The 18,177-nt window shown below is 39.3% G+C and overlaps 4 protein-coding genes across 4 annotated transcripts; 2 read left to right on the plus strand and 2 right to left on the minus strand.

Moving 5' to 3' along the window:
* The first annotated feature begins 1,030 nt into the window (after positions 1-1,030).
* Positions 1,031-3,297, plus strand: LOC4344925 (copper transport protein ATX1). Its single transcript, XM_015792604.2, has 3 exons — positions 1,031-1,112; positions 1,931-2,006; positions 2,899-3,297. Exons 1-3 carry the CDS (start codon positions 1,104-1,106, stop codon positions 3,057-3,059), a joined length of 246 nt encoding a protein of 81 aa, XP_015648090.1. The 5' UTR covers positions 1,031-1,103; the 3' UTR covers positions 3,060-3,297.
* Positions 3,298-3,909: 612 nt separating this feature from the next.
* Positions 3,910-5,114, minus strand: LOC107276181 (heavy metal-associated isoprenylated plant protein 32). The gene is made up of 3 exons (XM_015793726.3): positions 5,085-5,114; positions 4,886-4,961; positions 3,910-4,511 (listed from the first exon to the last, which is right to left on the minus strand). Exons 1-3 carry the CDS (start codon positions 5,112-5,114, stop codon positions 3,910-3,912), a joined length of 708 nt encoding a protein of 235 aa, XP_015649212.1.
* Positions 5,115-10,198: 5,084 nt separating this feature from the next.
* On the plus strand, positions 10,199-11,203 carry LOC9271955 (cysteine-rich and transmembrane domain-containing protein WIH2). The gene is made up of 3 exons (NM_001422500.1): positions 10,199-10,413; positions 10,570-10,765; positions 10,907-11,203. The coding sequence occupies exons 1-3, from the start codon at positions 10,380-10,382 to the stop codon at positions 10,950-10,952; spliced, it is 276 nt and encodes a 91-aa protein (NP_001409429.1). The 5' UTR covers positions 10,199-10,379; the 3' UTR covers positions 10,953-11,203.
* An 811-nt stretch (positions 11,204-12,014) lies between these two features.
* Positions 12,015-17,705, minus strand: LOC4344928 (probable gamma-aminobutyrate transaminase 3, mitochondrial). The gene is made up of 19 exons (NM_001422499.1): positions 17,560-17,705; positions 16,766-16,887; positions 16,575-16,659; positions 16,353-16,425; positions 16,073-16,170; positions 15,749-15,841; positions 15,386-15,459; positions 14,964-15,002; positions 14,713-14,801; positions 14,539-14,615; positions 14,371-14,445; positions 13,797-13,844; positions 13,624-13,707; positions 13,414-13,501; positions 13,259-13,337; positions 13,084-13,174; positions 12,909-12,987; positions 12,404-12,519; positions 12,015-12,301 (listed from the first exon to the last, which is right to left on the minus strand). Exons 1-19 carry the CDS (start codon positions 17,605-17,607, stop codon positions 12,227-12,229), a joined length of 1,533 nt encoding a protein of 510 aa, NP_001409428.1. The 5' UTR covers positions 17,608-17,705; the 3' UTR covers positions 12,015-12,226.
* Positions 17,706-18,177: the final 472 nt, after the last annotated feature.

Raw genomic sequence — 18,177 nt, forward strand, 5'->3', positions numbered from 1 at the left:
GAAAAATAGTGGCAGCCATATCAAGGAAGCAGAAAGTAAAAACTAATTCTTCGAAAAAAAATTCTAGCTACGAATTTTAATATATTTAAGAGTGCTACAAATTAGAACATATTTGAGAGGGATAAATATGGTTGTTTCCATCTTACAAAATACAATCAAATTTTAGCTAAAATTCTAAATATGTTAGGATCACACGGAGTAGGACTTTCTACTCTTCCTGCCAGACTATTCACCATTTGAGTTCTTATTGGTTGCCCTACAACCGACTATTTAACCATAACAACATACTCCCCCTGTCCCATAAAAAACCAATCTAGCACCGGCATCCTAGTACAACAAATCTAGATATATGTCACATCCAGTACTAGATTCGGTTTTTCGGGACGAAAGAAGTATTAGTGAAAAAATAATAATTTATAAGTAAAATTTTTACATATTTACTTTAGCGACTTAAAAACCAATATTGAAAAAGCTACTAAAAACCATTAAAATTAGCTATAAATTAAGTTTTTAAGTTTAGATTTCGACAACAAGCCTACTTCCTCTGTCCAAGAAGAATCAACCTAGGAGGAAACACAGATGTGACCTCTCCTAGGGCTAGGACCATGCACGTGGACACATCAATTTGGAGGGGTTGATCCTTCTTGTTTTGGTGGAGGGAGGGAGTATTTTGGAGCGGCAGCGGGCCGACGTGGGGCGGGCAACGCGGTGACGGACGGCACGAATCACGACGTCCCCGGAGCCGTTCGTCGCGTTGACCGGCTAAGTCAGCACCGTACAGTAAAGAAAAGGAAAATCTAGAACCAGCCCCCCTCCTCCTCCTCCTCCTCATCACCTACCCACACGTCACCCGTGGCCCCACATGTCATACGCGCAGACCAGGTCATCCCACGTTCGAAAAGAAAAAAAGAAAAAAAAATCAAAGCACGTCGTCACCTCTCCTCTCACCTTCCTCTCGCCCGTTCAACGACGCCACCGCCTTGCCTCCGTCTATTTACCTATTTAGCCCCCGCCCAACCCGCCCGGAGACGAGACGCCACCGGAGTTCCCCCCACCACCGCTCGCCGCCTTCTCCGCCTCGCCTCGCCGCCGCGTCGACCGCCATGGCTGAGGTACGGCCCCGCGACAGAACTCCTTGTTTATTCGTTTGGTGTTAGGGGCGCGGTCCCTTCCTGCGGTCCTGGAGAGAGAAGAGAGAGAGAGAGAGAGAGAGAGAGAGAGAGAGAGAGAGAGAGAGAGAGAGGAGAGGGTTGATCGATAGGGGTAGATGGGGAGGCCAAGAGAGGAGGATTCCTCTTTTTTTTTTTTGGCGTCGAGTTGTTTGAATATGGGGGAAGAAGCGTGTTCTTTTAGCTTGCGTGTGGGGTTAATTAGGGATCTGATTATGATCTGATGATTGGCCGGCGCGCTGATCGATCAGCTTGCTTGTTCTTGCGCGTGCTTGTCTTGGCTTTCCTTCATCGTGCTTGCAGGCCAGGGTATGACTTGGGGATGATGTTTTGGGCGAAATCTTGCTAGGAGGGCGGTATACCTTTCAGAGTTTCAGTAGTTCAAACACCAACTGATGGACAAGTTTTAGAACTTCATGGTGGGGGTCGAAACTAGCTTGATGATTTTGATTTGTGTACGTTCTTGTTGAAACGAGTACAGATTGCGGAGTAGGCCCGATTGGATAGTTGTTGTACCTACCTTAAATGAGCCATCTTGTTGGTTATGGTCTGTGAGTTCAATGATAGAGCATGATTGTCCCCATCTGATTATTACTAGTTCCCTTCCAGAATGAAGCATAAATTCATTTAATTGTTGTCGGTTACAGTAAATCTTGATTGGGAATTATGATGTATTCCGAGTACCATGTGGCGTGTGCGAAGATGTGATTGAGGACGAATGAGGACTTAGCTGATCCTTGCTATTTTTGTCTATTGTGCAGACTGTTGTGCTCAGGGTTGGGATGTCCTGTGAAGGTTGTGTTGGAGCTGTTAAGCGGGTACTGGGAAAGATGCAAGGTTAGTTTAGCTCTGTCCTCAGCGTTCTGTTTGTTGAGAACTTTTTCCTTTTTGCGAGCAATTTTTACAATGTAACGCGTGCAATGCAACATTGGACTTAACTTATGCCAATGCTGAATCTGAACCAATCCTGGTATATCTCTGCAATTGGTATCTCCTCTTTAAAAATTCCCTTAACTGTATGCTTTTGACGAACACTGGATAATTTTGATTGGGTGAAATCTTGTGCAATTTCTAGTTTCAAATTGTACCTGCGTCTGATTTCTAGGCATAAAGATATTGTTTTGTAATATTGCTTTCGATTGTATTTTGGACTCATACTTTGGCAATTATGTACCTTTCTGTCACTACCATGACACTCACCACTTGTGTAAGTGGCAATGTCCATAGACAAAAGGAAATTAAGGTATCCGGAGTGCAGACGCAAACAAGTTAGGCAACAACTTTAGTATTCAAATGAGAATTTATAGCTGTATTTGCTTGTTTTGCTGGTATTATAAATAAAATTTTGAGCTCTGTTGTTAATGATTGCTATTTGAAATTATCCACAACTATAGAGTATAGTGGGCAAACATATAATTTCGAATTTCTCTCCTGCATGCTATTTATAAATTCAATTAATTTTTAATCAAATTGAAAGAATGGTTGGTAAAAAGGAAAACTACATGTGCTTCATCTTTGGCACATTTTGGTCCAAGGCAGTTGCTTGAATAATGCTAAGGCTATCTTTCAAACCCAACCTCTGCAATCAGCCCTAATGACTTCCAATATTCTGCATTAGATCATGGAAGCACAAATGATTATTTATACTTGCATATGTATTCTTGTAAGTGTCACTGCAATATTTAGCGCATCGATCTAAACATCTGAGTTGGACTTGTGGTTGCTTCAGGAGTGGAGTCCTTTGACGTAGACATCAAGGAGCAGAAGGTCACTGTCAAGGGAAATGTTACACCAGATGCCGTTCTTCAGACCGTTTCAAAGACGGGCAAGAAGACCTCGTTCTGGGATGCTGAGCCTGCACCTGTTGAAGCTACTGCTGCTTCATCTTAAAATGTCATTTTATCTCCTGTGATATGTAAAGGTTGATGTAACAATTTCCCAGTGGAACTGTCTTGTGAGATCACAAAGTTGTCTGTTCTTATGATCATAACTTGAAGCTATTTCAAATAATATCAGACAGCTAGTTACACATATGTACATCTTTGTATTTCTCTATCCTACCAGTATTGGACTATTGGTATGATCAATTTGGTAAAAATACATGGGTCATCACATTGTTTCTGTGGCATATGCGAAAGTTTGTTTCCAAGACTTCCAAGTTACTGTATTATCACCAAATGAAAACTGATGCCTCTATCGAAAGTGATTTGGTTATTGAGCTGTTGCACCTTTCTTTGCTTTGTAGTTTCAGTACCTTCTGAAAGGGTTTTTTGATCACTGTAGGTTATTAAGATGGTAAGATATATTGTAAAACAAGTCTAACAATTATGATTAAGTTCATAGTATTTGAGAGATTTAGAGCTGGATCTGTATTGTAACTAATTACTTTTCCGATGGTATACAGAAATACTTTATTTTGGGCAGAAAATACATAAAAAAAATAAATTAATTAAATTAGGCTAGTGTTCTCCATTAGTAGAAGAACGACAAAGAATTAAAGAAAAAGTTTCGATGCACTAGCTCCTCGTCCAGACCAAAACTGGACATTAGTATTTGAGAGACTAAGAGCTGGATCTGTAACACTAATTACTTTTTTCGATGGTATACATTAAGACTTTTAGTTTTTGCTGAAAATTCATAAAAAAAACAATTAAATAAATAAAATTAGGCTAGTGTTCTCCATTAGTAGAACCAGAAAGAAGATTAAAGAAAAAAAAAATTCGATGCACACTGGTGATCTTCACATGACGTGGCAGCCGGCGATGTCGTCGTCGCCGTACATGCAGCACTCGTCGGCGAACCGGGTCGGCTGCGGCCGGACCACCGGAATACGGCCGCGGCGGCACAGCGCCATCGCCGGCGAAGGAGTCCCGTGGTAGCAGCCACCAAAACCGTACGCCGCCGCCGGCGGCTGCGGCGGCGGCATTGTGAAGTTCGCCGCATAGTACGGTGGCTGCAGCACGGGCACGGCCATGGCCGGCGGCTCCGCCCGGTGGTAGCAGCACATGGCCGCCTTCACGTCGTCGTCGCCACCGCCATGGATTCGAGCTGAGCTAGCCCCGCTCCCTGCGCCGCCATTCGTCTCGCCGCGCTTGTCGTCGTCGGCGCCGCCGTGTTTCGGCGCCGTGCCGCCGCCCATCTTCCCGTTGTCCGGCGACGCCTCCTTCTTGCTGCCGCCGACGTCGCGCCTCCTCCTCTCCACCTCCGGCGACGGCTGCGCGACGACGATCACCTCGGCGATCTTGCCGACCTTGGCGAGCCTCTTGACGAGGCGACCGGCGTCCACGTCGCCGACGACCGCCACCCTGCCGGCCGTCGGGTGGACCTCCGTCCTCAGCACGCCTGCATGCATGCCATCACCCACAATTAAAGCGTCAAAAACACAAAGCTTCAAGAATCAACCATGGCAGCCAAGATCAATGGCCGAGAAGACAGTTAATGCCATTTGATAGATACTTCCTCCGTTTCGGCTTATAAAACGTTGTAACTTTGATTAAAATCAAACTACTTTAAATTTAACTAAGTTTATAAACAAATATAGTAATATTTATAATACCAAATTAGTTTTATTAAATCGATAATTGAATATATTTTCATAATAAATTTGTCTTTGGTTTAAAATATTATTATTATTATTATATAAACTTAGTTAAAATTGAAGCATATTGACTTTGATCAAAGTTAAAACGTCTTGTAATCTGAAACGAAGGTAGTACCTTTAAGGTTGAGGGCTTTGAGCACCTTGCTCCGGCATCCGTCGCAGCAGTTGACACTCACCTTCAGCTCAACTCTCTGCATGAACAAGTCAACAGTAACTTCATAAGATTACATGAAAATCAATTTGATGCTTATTATTACTAGGTAAGCGTTTTTAAAATGTATTATCAGGTAGCTTTGCTCTGTTACGGTACATACCTTGATGAGCTGATCTTGTTCCTTGGCCATGAAAATAACAAGCCCTGTTTGCAAACAGAGAATTTCACAGGAATTAGTTCAATATTCATGCAAGAAACGGGGTGTTTCATCTGCTCAGTGACAACCGATGGCTAGCCGTGTTGATATCTTGCTCAATATATATGGATGAAGCAGCCTGATGATTGAAAATTAAGATACTATCTTTAAAACATTACTACTAATCACAAGACATGGATTCGCTAGCTAGCTGTATCAGCATATTATTATACATTATTTTAGAGTATTTGAGCAGGTATATACCTGGGACAACTCAAATCAGCTCAACATGTAGTTTTGATTCAGAGAGGAGAGTACCCTAAGCTGGCTTTTGATCTGTATGATTAAGTACAACTGGGAGCACAAATGCCAGTATTAATCATTGATGCTTGTTTAGGGCAAAGTATTAGTGCCAGTGTAGAGAAAAAAGTGGAGCCATCTGTGCGGTTATGCATGATAATTAACTAGCTTTAATTAGGTGAAGCACATCTAGCATATAAAAGAAACCAAAGAATAAAGCAACTTTTCTCCATTTGATTAAACTAAAGAAAAGAGTATTAAAAATTGGTACAATTCAAACCAGATGAAAAGTAGCCAAAAGAGGGGGATGAACATCTTGCCGGTCAGGGCCTCAGGGGCAGAGCCAGAGATTTGCAACCCCTAGGGCAGAGTAATGTATTTAATCCTAGACACTTCAATTTTCAGTATATTTTGATAAGATTTCAGTACAATTTTGAGGCAAGTCTACGGCCAAAGCCCAAGGTGCCCATCTTTATCTCCGCCCCTGTTTGTCTGTCTGTGCTTCTTAATTTCTTAGATAGTCCATCTCCATATTATAAGTCGTCATTTTTTCAAATCAACTAGCCGAGGGCGTGGGAGACGGCTGCATCTGGTCGGCGCGGCATCGTTTGGTGGAGGGGTCGGAGACCGGCTTGGTGCAGAGAAGCGCAGCCGATGGCAGCTGAGGCCGGCTTGGCGCGAGAGGCGCAGCCGATGGAGGGAGGCCGGATCGGCTCGAGAGGCGCGTCCGGTGGAGGAGGCTGGCTTGGGGCAGAGAGGCGCGGTCGGCGGTGGAGGAGGCGACCTAGGTGTGAGGAGGAGCTGCCGGTGGGTGTGGTGGTCTTCGGCGCACGAAGGCTGGCCAGCGGGGGACGCCGGTGCAGGGGTCTCACATGTCGGCAAAGCTTGTGTGGTGGTGGAGCATCGGTGCCTCAGACGTGGATTTCCCTAGGGGGCGTTCTCGTCTGTGTTCCTTTGTTGGTCTAGTGGCGGTCGGTCACGCTTAGCGGCGGCCGGTCCGGTGTTAGCCTTCTCCTGGGCTTGTGTGTTAGCGATGTCGGCGTGTGGGTGGTGGTATAGTTTTTTCCTTTTTCCTGGTTACAACCCTCCTGGGTTGTAATCTTGTAATTTTTTCCTGCTCTATCAATAGAACTTCGCACCGTCTTGTGCGAGTCGTTCAAAAAATTTTTTCAAATCAAATTTTGTTAGGTTTGATCAAATTTATAGAAAAATTTAGCAACATCCAAAACACCAAATTAGTTCCACTAATTCTAACATTGAATATATTTTAATAATATATTTGTTTTGTATTAAAAATATTGTTATATTTTTCAACAAACTTAATCATCATTTAATTTTTTTAAAAAAATAAAATGACTTATAATATGAAACGGAGGAAGTACTACTTCAAGATTGGGATGGTTTGTGAATCGTCTATTCTCAGTGAGCTCTACGCCTCCACCGCCCTAGGATGTGCACTTGTGCAGCTAGACGATTGATCTGTAATTTTTCTTTCAACATAAAAATAATTTAATTTTGAAGGAAAGTTGATTTTCGCTCTAGCGTGGCTCGGCTCATTAGCTTGAACTAGTCTCAACTCTCAAACAATAGAGAAAAAATATAAAAAAAAAACAATTTCGAAGAATGCAAAAGCTGATCAAACTTTTTTCCCCCACCGTGGGCCATGACATCCCAATCAGTCAAGTTCAAGGTCGGATGGCCTGGGGCCAACCTTCTTGAACCAAGTGGGTAGGGCTACCCTTCTATTATATTGGAGTAAGACCCTGTTTAGATGGGACTAAAACTTTTAAGTTCCTATCACATCGGATGTTTGTACACTAATTATAAATATTAAACATAGACTATTAATAAAACCCATCCATAATCTTGGACTAATTCGCGAGAAGAATATATTGAGTCTAATTAATCCATGATTAGCCTATGTGATACTACAGTAAACATTCTCTAATTATGGATTAATTAGGCTTAAAAAATTTGTCTCGTGAATTAGTTTTCATTTATGTAATTAGTTTTATAAGTAGTCTATATTTAATAATCTAAATTAGTGTCTAAATATATAGACTAAAGTTAAGTCCCTAGATCTAAACACCACCTAATTCATTAGGATGTGTTTTTTTAGGGGTTACGAATCTCTTCGCTGCGTATAAAACAGGCAACATATTAAGATATGGTTAATTAAGTATTACCTAAAAACTTAAAAAATGAATTAATATGATTTTCTACAGCAACTTTTTGATATAATTTTTTTTAAAAAATACATCATTTAGTAGTTTAGAAAGCGTGCGCGATAAATAAGAGAGTGAGACTCTTACATGAAACACACTACTTAGCAATTTTAAAAACGTGTTAAAGAGCTAAAAAAGACTAGTTGGAAACTTTTTTTGGGGGGGGGGGGGTGGCTACCCGGCTCCACCGACTGATGCAACCATGTCTCATTAGATTAAACCTAATTATCTTCCTTAATTACCATATGAATTGAACCAGCAGCAGTATATACACAGTACTACATACTTACAACGGTTTAGTGTAAAACAGCAAAGCAAATGCTCACGAAAATGATCTACAGATTTATATAGACTGGTGTATATTATATTTATTGTTAAACTTGTTCAGGCTCATGAAAATTTATGGAACCGCCAATGTGGGGGTGTGGGGTGTGGTGGGGTGGGGGGGGGGGGGGGCGGCAAAACTCCCTAGAAGGTCATGTAAACTTATTACTCCGTGTTCGTTAGCCTCCATTCGTGTCAGCTAGACAGCTAGTAGCATGCGAACTGTGGCCTAACATTGGTGGGTTGGTCTGACCGAAACGTTGACGAGTGAGAATGCAGACTGTACGAGGAAAAGAAAAATCCAAACGGACCAGTTTGCTAAGGCCATGTTTAGATTCTAACTTTTCTTTTCAAACTTTTAACTTTTTCATCACATTGAACTTGTCTACACACAAACTTCTAACTTTTCCATCATATCGTTCCAATTTCTTCAAACTTTTAATTTTAGCGTGGAACTAAACACAGCCTAACTACTCTGTTGAAAACACCTCTTTACAACTATGGCCTTGTTTAGTTCTCCAAATTTTTTTCCTAAAAACATCACACCGAATCTTTGGACAGATGCATGGAGCATTAAATATAGATAAAATAAAAGACTAATTACACAGTTAGAGGGAAAATCGCGAGGCGAATCTTTTGAGTCTAATTAGTCCATGATTAGCTATAAGTGCTACAGTAACCTATATATGGTAATGACGGATTAATTAGGCTTAATAAATTCGTCTCGCGGTTTCCAGGTGAGTTATAAAATTAGTTTTTTCATTCATGTCCGAAAACCCCTTCCAACATCCGGTCAAACATCCGATATGACACCAAAAAATTTTCTTTTCGCGAACTAAACAAGGCCTATATATAATTAAATGAATTACATATATCCATGCAACTAGCAAATTTGCTATAAAACACTTAAATTTTATGTAATTTACTATAGACATCACAAAGATGTGTCATGACTAAAGAACACCTAAAAAACTAGTAATGTGCTAGAGGTTACTTTTAACTGAATTGGAGAGATAAATTGTACTCACTGATATTTGATAATGGAAATGGTACCACACGTTTATTGTGGAGTACCTCACTCTATTGTCACTTTGACTTTTCCATATTCAATTTTTTAAAAAGTTTTAACCAAATTTATATAAAAAGTTGGCAACATATATAACACAAAATTAGTTTAATTAATATTAAATATGTTTTGATAATATATTTTATTTTTGTTAAAAACATCGCTATATTTATATTATAAACTTGACTAAACTTAAAACAAAATTAATTAGAAAAAAGCCAAAATGTCCTAAAATATGAAACATAGAAAGTACTGCTCTTTCCATCCAAGAGATAGCAACCTGAGACTCGTAAGACTAGATATTCATATTCAGTACAAGTTGCTATACGTGTCCAGATTTACAAGAATAGAATATGTGAGACCCATATATCCAGTTCTAGCTGAATGTAGGGAGTACATCCATCCCAATATAAGTAGGAGTGCAATTTTGTATAGATGTGATATATCCTATAACAATGATATCACATCTATACTCCCTTCATTCTAAAAAAACAATCTATTATTGGATGAGACTTTTTTCTACTACAATAAATCTATACACGTAGAAAAATATCATCGAATATTAGGTTGCAATGGAGGGAGTTCTAGTGCTTACTCTCTCCGTCTTAAAATATAAACATTTTTAGTATAGTGCCAAGTCAAACATTTTTAACTTTAATTATTAATAAAAAAAATAAAAAAATCGATTGATGTTACTAGATTTATCATTAAACAAAATATTATAATATGTAACTCTTTTTATTTAGAATATATATAGATGTATGTCGAAGACCATATCAAAGTTAAAAATAAGTGTTCTGAGACGGAGGAATATATTGCATATAGGACGTCGTACTTATCAGCAAAGAAATGAAATGGATGGACGGTGATCACGTGTTGACCAGACCTGACACAAACTCACATTCATTACTGTTACGCGTCTCCACGTGCCTCCTCTCCCTCCACCGGACCTCATATCATATTTCCTTCCCTTAGTCGCCATTTTCTTCCCATATCCACGCGCCACGTGGACTTCCTGACGACGGCCGGCGACACGTGAACCCAGAACCTTCCCCAACGATCTCATTCTCTTGCTGTCTTGCGTGTTCATGCTGCCCCGCGGGCGTTGAGTTTCTTCTCTACTTCCTCCGTCACCAACGACCCATGCATATCTATCTGATCTCCACGACGCGCCTAAGCAATCCATCTCCATCTCCCTATATATAATGGATCGAAAGCTCGACATGCATTACATCTATCTCAAATCATCTCTCTGCCTCATCTCAAGAAGAACAAAGCTTACTATACCCAAGATCGATATAAATTTCCCTCTGTATAGAGCTTCTTTGATTTCATTTGCTAGCTATGAGCTACCAGACTCCTCCTCCTGCTGCCACAGGTAATTACGTACTGCTCATCCATTAGCCAAGAGTGCTTGAGCAGCTAGCTCATGTGACTTTTACTACTCTGAATTTGTAGCTAATTAAGCTAGTACTATCTCAGTTAATTTGTTCTTTCTTTTTTTCTCATGATGTGCGTGTGATATCAATTGCAGGGTACCCCTACCCGGCGCAAGAAGCAGGGCAGCAGCAGCAGCAGGCGTACCCTGCCTACGTGGCGCCGCCGCCGGCCGGCTACCCGACCAAGGACGGCCCGCAGGAGCAGTACCCCGCCGGCGCCGGCGCCGGCGAGACCACCAGCCGCGGCCACCACCACCACCACCACCACGGCGACGGATTCTGGAAAGGATGGTCAGTTCCATCAGCTAGCTTCTCTCCTCATTTCTTTCTCTTTTTCAGATTAAAATACTAATTCCTGCTTAATTAATTAACTGTGTGATCTCCTGCTGACGAAGCATGCATTCTCTGCTCTCCTGTGTTGTGTTGTTTCAGCTGCGCTGCACTCTGCTGCTGCTGCCTCCTCGACATGTGCTTCTGATGAGCAAGCATGGTGGTTCATCGATCATGCATGCATGGTGATCATGCCATATGATGTGCTGTGTGTATTGTGTATATCACTAGTTCATATATACTACTCCAGTATTTATTGTGTACTTAAATTATGTGTTGAGTGGATGTGTTGAGCACCATCTTTTTGTCTGATGGTGTTTGTTTACTTGATCATATCTTGTTCATTCTGTATATTTGGGGTCATTTGTGATATTCAATTTGGTGGATTATTTGGTACCATGGTGGTTTAATTTGGCGATGAATTTTTGAATTTGTGATTATCCCTATGCATGGGACGAAGTATCAACTTCACCAGATAGATTTATACCATGTAAAATATGAGGAAATTTGCGTCAGACAATTGGAGGAAAGAACACCTGGCTAATATAGGCTTAAATAAAGCACAAGTACTATAGACTAATTCAACAAATTAAATCAAAGATGCTACAAACTGACAAGTTTCGATTGCGCAAGCAAAAATGCTGAAAACTGAGAGAGAAGCCACAGATTCGGTACTACTGTTTGCCGCATATATGACTGACCAAGTGGCCACCAATAGAAGAAGAAGATAGCCACCTAACGCATCAGCAAAGCTCTCAAAGTCAGCTAATTCAAACAACCTAACCAACACAACACAAACTCATATCAGAAATTATACATAGCTTCAGGTGTGAGACTACTGATGCTTGCCAGCTGGAGTATCAAACATTATAGAACGATTATAAAATAATAACTTATCTATGACAATGACTAAAGCTATTAGGCTTACTTGTAGAATTTTTCTTGAAACTGTCTTATATTGGTCATCCATATCTACAAATCACTTCCACATGGTGCAACTGCAACTCTAGCAGGTGTACCATTAGCATTGGTTTAGGTTCCATTTCAGGTCAACATTCGATTACTTAAGCTAACTGGCTTTCTTATGCATTCGATTATTGACTTTTTTTCTCATAGATTGAGGCCATATCTGTATCAAACCAAACAGCATGTAGCATAACACCAAGTAACACAATAAGGCAAATGAAGAAAGTCAAAGACCTCACTGATATGATTGAGAGAAGCAATTGCCATATTCCCCATTCCAATATTCAGTTGAAGATAACAATTGTATCATTTTCAATGTTCGCATCTAGAACAAGCTTCAGGCTTACAGTTCATTATTGGCATCTACAGATGAAACCACTCTGTATACATTGAACATTGTCAATTTGTCATCACCATCATCAATCACTACAACAACGACAGCGGCAGTGGCAATGGCTAACCCCTCTTGGCTTTGAGCTCTGCAATCCTTTCCTCTGTGGCCTTCAGGGCATCACCATATTTGCAAATAATCTAGATATTAACACAGGATTTGGACAGATTCAAGTTAGTTCAATCAGTTACACCGGAAATTATACATAGAAAATATGATATATTGTAAATATGTGATCTTACTTCTTCAACTTCATCAGGAGTCATTATAAGCGGTGGCGAAAGCATAATGTTATCCCCAGCAACCCTGATAAGCATTCCGCGCTTCTCACACTCGGCACCAAACAATGAACCAACACCTGGGATTAGCAACCAAAACGAGATCAGTTTACTGCAATCATGCAAACCATTTTGTAAGGATCCTTGCATCTTTAGGAAAGTTTGCATTTATAAATTGAGCTTAAATCTGAAGAATAGGTTATCCATGTCCTAAATCCCATTGTTTGTGACTCAGAAACAACTATAGACAAAGAAGTAAATTACTGCTAACTTGTAGTTTTCAGAGTCCCTAGCCGACCTGAAAACCTATGGAGGAAAAAAACAATAATTACCTATAATAATGGTACTGGTAAATAATAAAATTCCCCTGTTTGCATTCGACCCTAAAGATGGGCTAATTTTTTCTACTTAAATTCTTGGTACATTCTTCAGAAAAATGAAAGCATTCAATCATATGGCAGATACACACCCCATTCAGCAGGGAATGGATCATTCGGAGACTTGTTGTCGACAAATTCAGTCCCAAGTATCAGTCCTAAACCACGTATCTGCGTAGAGGAGCAGACAGTTATGTGTTTGAACAAGAAATATCCATCCGACTTTGAAATCTCACAAAATTACAAGAAACTTAGACATGATAATACCTCGCCTACAATTGGACTTCCAGAGAAGGCCTTGATTCCCTCCTGGAACCTTGGGGCAATTTTCTGAACATGTTCGATGATATTCCTTTCTCTAATAGAAATTAGGAAGGATTCATCAGACAATCACATCAGCATAATATTAATATTTTGTGTTATTATGAAAAGTGTGTTTTACTTATAAATCTTCAATGCTTCTATGGCGACAGCACAGGAAACTGGATGCCCCGAGTATGTAAATCCATGAGCAAAAGAACCTGTAACAAACAGGATTTTGCTTGTCAATTCAGAAGCAACACAAAAAATAAATTCATCCCATGGAATTGTCTTTACCGAGCTTGTTGCTCTGTGAATAAATTACATCTGTTATTTCCGGACTAACAAGAATAGCTCCAATTGGCATGTAGGCAGAAGATAGAGCCTGATGGGAGAAAAGAAATGAGAAAAACGAATCTCTATCAGTTTCATCAAACAAATAAAAGAGAGAGGAGAGTTCTTGTCTTATCAGATAAGCACTCTGCTGTTATTGAAGCCTGAACTCACCTTGGCTATTGAGACAAGATCTGGTTTAATGTCATACATATCACATCCAAACATGGTTCCCAATCTACCAAATGCTGTAATGACCTACAAATGGATGATGATGTACTAATTTTCCCATAAAGTAAATATTCTACCATTCAGACTTTCTTTCTAATAGAGAAACTTTCGAGTACCTCATCTGCTATTAATAAGATGTCATACTTCTTGAGGACTGCTTGAATCTGTTGGTAGAGAACAAACCCACAGAAAATTATTAGAGGCAGCACAATAATCTAAATATTTTATGTGGAAAGAACAAATAATTGGCATCAGCACCATGAAAATAATAATGAAGCTACATAAAAGAAAATCAGGGCTACCTTCTTGTTGCAACTTGTTTTTTACGTAAGTGTTGGAAGTTGTTTAAAATGTAAGAAATCTTAGAGACGGTATAGTAACAAAATTCTATCTAAATATCAATGCATTTTTTATGCATTCCCAGAACAGTGCATGGGCTGACCGGGAAATGATAAACACAGAAGGTCTCTGTTTTACATCCAAGTTTAATTGAAATAATATAATCCTAAGGACATAGAATAAATAACTTCTCTTCAGTAGTCAGCTAAAAATCTGGCAAATACTACAAACTGAACTGAGGATATGATGGATGTAATATGTTCAACAATCAACATGCAATAAACGTTTCTTGAATTCAGAAAATGCATCAAGGTTGTATGGACTGTGGGGCTAACATGTGATTCTGGTTACCTTCTCAAAGTATGTCTTTGGAGGAGGGATAACACCGCCAGCACCCATCACAGGTTCAGCAATGAAAGCAGCAATCTGAAAATAAAAAGGATATGAAATGCATCAGAGAAATATTCAACAAAATATAGGATATGGTATTTTCTGATGGCAGAAGGAAAAATTCCTCACTGTTTCTGGTCCTTCTTTGAGAATAAGATTCTCCAGGTTGGTGGCAAGTCTAGTTGCAAATTCTTCTTCTGTCTCATCTATATCACAGTAAAATCATTTCATTAGTGTAATATCATGCGGTGATAATAAAAGCCCCCAACCCCACAAATTAAAAAAATGCTGCAACAAGAGTACCAGGAAGATGGAAGCGCCAGTAGTGAGGGCAATCTGTGTGCAGAACAAAAGGAGCTGGCAGATCAAACTTTTGGTGAAGAGCAGGAAGACTGTAAACAATGCAGGAATTAGCAAGTTATTCTAAATATACCAAGAGAAGAAAGCATCTACTTAGGATTATAGAATTACCTCGTAACTAGTATGAATATTATTTGATAGATTTAAGGACTAACAGAAGGAAATATTGATGTTATGGAGTATGATTTACTCACCCTGATAGACTGGCTGACACTAATGTTGATCCATGATATCTGTAAAAATATAAAATAGCTGGGAATGTATAACATCCAAATGGCTCGAGAACTTAAATAATCAAGGTAAGGAGCTTAAATGATATTGAAAGGTAATGCTGGTGGATACAAGGACGGTGATTTAGAAATAATTCTTAGAGTATTTCATCTGTTGTTAAGTTTGACGCAAAAATATTACAAAAAGCATGATAATATAAACTGACACCATCATCTGGTATTGACATGTGAAAGACTTATATACAGAACTGCAAGTAAAAATATACAACTGACATGCAGGACAAAATGAATTGAGAATTATAATCATAAATGAAAATAAATCATATCAACAAATCGTCTATTGCATTAGGAGAAAAGGCTAAAGTGTAAAGTAAAATGAATCGTACGATTTTGAGCGTGCGATAAATTTCTTCTTGTTAGGTCTTCCCAATGCATTGTTATAATACCAAACTAGCTTTACCTGTAAAGAATAACACTGTTATAATACTGAATACTTCCATACTTCTACTCCACCATAATCCTCTGAATATCACGACTGACCTTTGTACTTTGTGGAATATCACAACTGGGGGACCATACACTATTTATTTTCAGTAAATAAAACCCCACAATGTTTTTATATTCTGTGGCACAACATTTATTTTTGCAATTTTTTACTAACCAAACTTGAACAGAAAAGTTCATAATGAGAGCAGGTATAGTATAAACTCCAAATAATGATAGTTATTTGTTTTGACTAATTATTGTACCTGAGAATCATTTGCTTCTGAACCACTATTTGTAAAGAATATTTTTCCCATTTCCCTTGCAGTGAACATGCTGAGAATTTCATTAGCAAGATCCTGAAATTAGCAGTATAATCATCAAGATTCAGAAACCACCAATTTTTAACAGAAACAAGGGAACTACTAAATGTGATGTAATCAATTGTAGCATCAAATTTTATTCCTATTTGGAAGATGGTGAAACTAGGAATTATCAAGTAAAATAACAAGCACACTGTTAGAAATATAACATCAACAACCTACGGTTTTAACTATATTCCTGTAAAGATAGTGAGATAAAAAAGGTACCAATGAGGGTTTGGTAGTACGGTTCCAAAAGGAGTGGTAGAAGGGTAATTTGTTCAATTGATCAGTTGCAGCTTTGATCAATCGAGGCTCATTACCACCTGAAAGCAAAGGGAATTACGCAAAGAAAACAAGACAATATACAAAGGACAATAGCAAAGTTTAGTATATATGCAATACTACATTTGCTACATATGCGGGAAACGAGTTTTACTAGAAAGTAGGAACAACTCTCTGGTATACCACAAAAATCTGAAAATACAGCTTGAACTGGTGCACATACCCAATGCCGTAGACCACAATCCTGCAAGAGCATCTATGTACTTCTTCCCATTGATATCATAAACGTAAGAACCCTGCAATTCGTTGAATATGATATAAGATAAAGCTAGAAACCACCACATTATGAAGAGAAGTCAACATGGAAAGCTACATGTTCTAAATCTTGTGCTATAATCTGAGAATCAATGGAAAAAAATTTTAAGACAATTCCAAATTGCAGAACCTCAGATCTGTCAATAACCAGAGGATGCAAATCGGTGCTCTGCCATCCAGCAGTGAATGGGGCCAGCATGCCATGCCCCTTGAACCTGATACAGGTAAAAAATGTTGCAGCATCAGTGGTAGATAACAAGAAATTTAGACTAGATATGTCTATACACATAATTATGTGATAATTCTGCACATAAAACATACCCATTTTCTTCTGTCGAGTCGACCTGAAGAGACGGTTCAGAGCTGAAATATCTGGCTGGTGCCTCTGAGGAATATTTTGGCAAACATCCAGTGGCAGCTACATGTTTTACTATGTTGCTTGCCTATGTGAGGAAATAGATGAATGCAGAATTTAGGTACATGAGCTGTAAGAAATGCTGACTTTAGAATAATGTTAAGAGTTCAAAATCGCTTCAAACTACTCGAGCTACTCTCAGAGCAACTGTTTTGAAGAAAACTCTAATCTTGAGCAAAACCATTACTGCTTAAATCTGTACATTCAAGGTTTTTTTTTTAAACAAAACAAAGAATGAAGGCAAGTTGCTGATAACAGCACAACGAAATGATCAGGAAAGCAGGGTTTAGAGAGTTGCTCTATAATTGCTCAAAAAAGCATAAACATCTTAAATCTGACTAAACATAACATCTGCAGCAGGCAAATTAAAAAAGAATAAATGAAATCACAAACACACGACTGCTCCAATTATTAACCAATTCTCGATTAACAAAAGACTGCACCTTTCTAAGGCTGCAAAACGAATCAAACAGACCCACCCAACCCTGCTTAGTGCTTACTAACAGCAACACCCTGTTGTTCTTGAGCCTTTATAGGGATCAAAAATCAATTCCACAGTGCAAAAAATATACAATACTACCTCCAAATATTCAAAAAAAACAAGAAGACGGAAACATCAAAACCGTTCCACTTCTTGTTACAAGCAGTGACGCAGGTGCAGTAAAAACCTCCAAGAAATGCAGAATTTAATCAACATCACCTTGGAGGCCGCATTAGATCTGAGAAGGAGGAGACTGCGGCAAATCATCTCGCTGCGATTCGGATTCCTTCCCGCCTTGTCACGGGGTTCTTGGAAGCAAGTGACGAACTGACGAGGAGTGAGGAGGTGGGAGATGAAAAGGATGTGGAGAGGAGGACGTGGTGGAAATTATCCGTCCGTTCTTGAAAGTGATGGCTCCGGTGTGCGGGGAACGAAGGGCAAATTGATACGTGCACCCCGCAGGAAACGTCAGGGTGCATGTGAACAAGCTGAATGTGACCCAAGATCGTGGCTGGGTTCATTTTTGGAGCTATTCCTTGTCTAAAGAAATAAAGTTGCTTGTATTGAATAACGAATCAGTGGTTGCAAGGATTAGCGAGTACAATGATGCATCAATTTTCCTGAAAATTTTTTAGCGTTACTTCATCCAGTCGAAAATATAAGATGTTTTAGTTTTAAGTCAAATCTTTATATACTAAAAGTCCATGAAACTTCCTACAAACGCTCCTAAACCGCCAAGTGGCGCTCTAATAAATTAGAGAAATCCCTAGAAATTCTAATAAAAAACAAAACATCTAGCCTTCGGTTTTCACTTAAACTGGTGGACCCATTATTTTA

The sequence above is a fragment of the Oryza sativa genome, chromosome 8 (genome assembly GCF_034140825.1).
Source record: "Oryza sativa Japonica Group chromosome 8, ASM3414082v1".
NCBI lineage: Eukaryota > Viridiplantae > Streptophyta > Magnoliopsida > Poales > Poaceae > Oryza > Oryza sativa.

Bases quoted from the DNA above. Each gene is read 5' to 3' on its own strand.
- LOC4344925 (XM_015792604.2), top strand. The intron at 2,007-2,898 runs GTTAGTTTAGCT...TGGTTGCTTCAG, and splicing joins GGTACTGGGAAAGATGCAAG to GAGTGGAGTCCTTTGACGTA.
- LOC107276181 (XM_015793726.3), bottom strand. From the start codon at position 5,114: ATGGCCAAGGAACAAGATCAGCTCATCAAG. The intron at 4,962-5,084 runs GTATGTACCGTA...TTGTTCATGCAG, and splicing joins AACAAGATCAGCTCATCAAG to AGAGTTGAGCTGAAGGTGAG. The intron at 4,512-4,885 runs GTACTACCTTCG...GCATGCATGCAG, and splicing joins CAAAGCCCTCAACCTTAAAG to GCGTGCTGAGGACGGAGGTC.
- LOC9271955 (NM_001422500.1), top strand. From the start codon at position 10,380: ATGAGCTACCAGACTCCTCCTCCTGCTGCCACAG. The intron at 10,414-10,569 runs GTAATTACGTAC...TATCAATTGCAG, and splicing joins TCCTCCTCCTGCTGCCACAG to GGTACCCCTACCCGGCGCAA. The intron at 10,766-10,906 runs GTCAGTTCCATC...GTGTTGTTTCAG, and splicing joins GACGGATTCTGGAAAGGATG to CTGCGCTGCACTCTGCTGCT.
- LOC4344928 (NM_001422499.1), bottom strand. From the start codon at position 17,607: ATGATTTGCCGCAGTCTCCTCCTTCTCAGATCTAATGCGGCCTCCAAG. The intron at 14,802-14,963 runs GTGAGTAAATCA...CATTGTTTACAG, and splicing joins GTGTCAGCCAGTCTATCAGG to TCTTCCTGCTCTTCACCAAA. The intron at 12,302-12,403 runs GTAAGATCACAT...GTTAATATCTAG, and splicing joins CTCCTGATGAAGTTGAAGAA to ATTATTTGCAAATATGGTGA.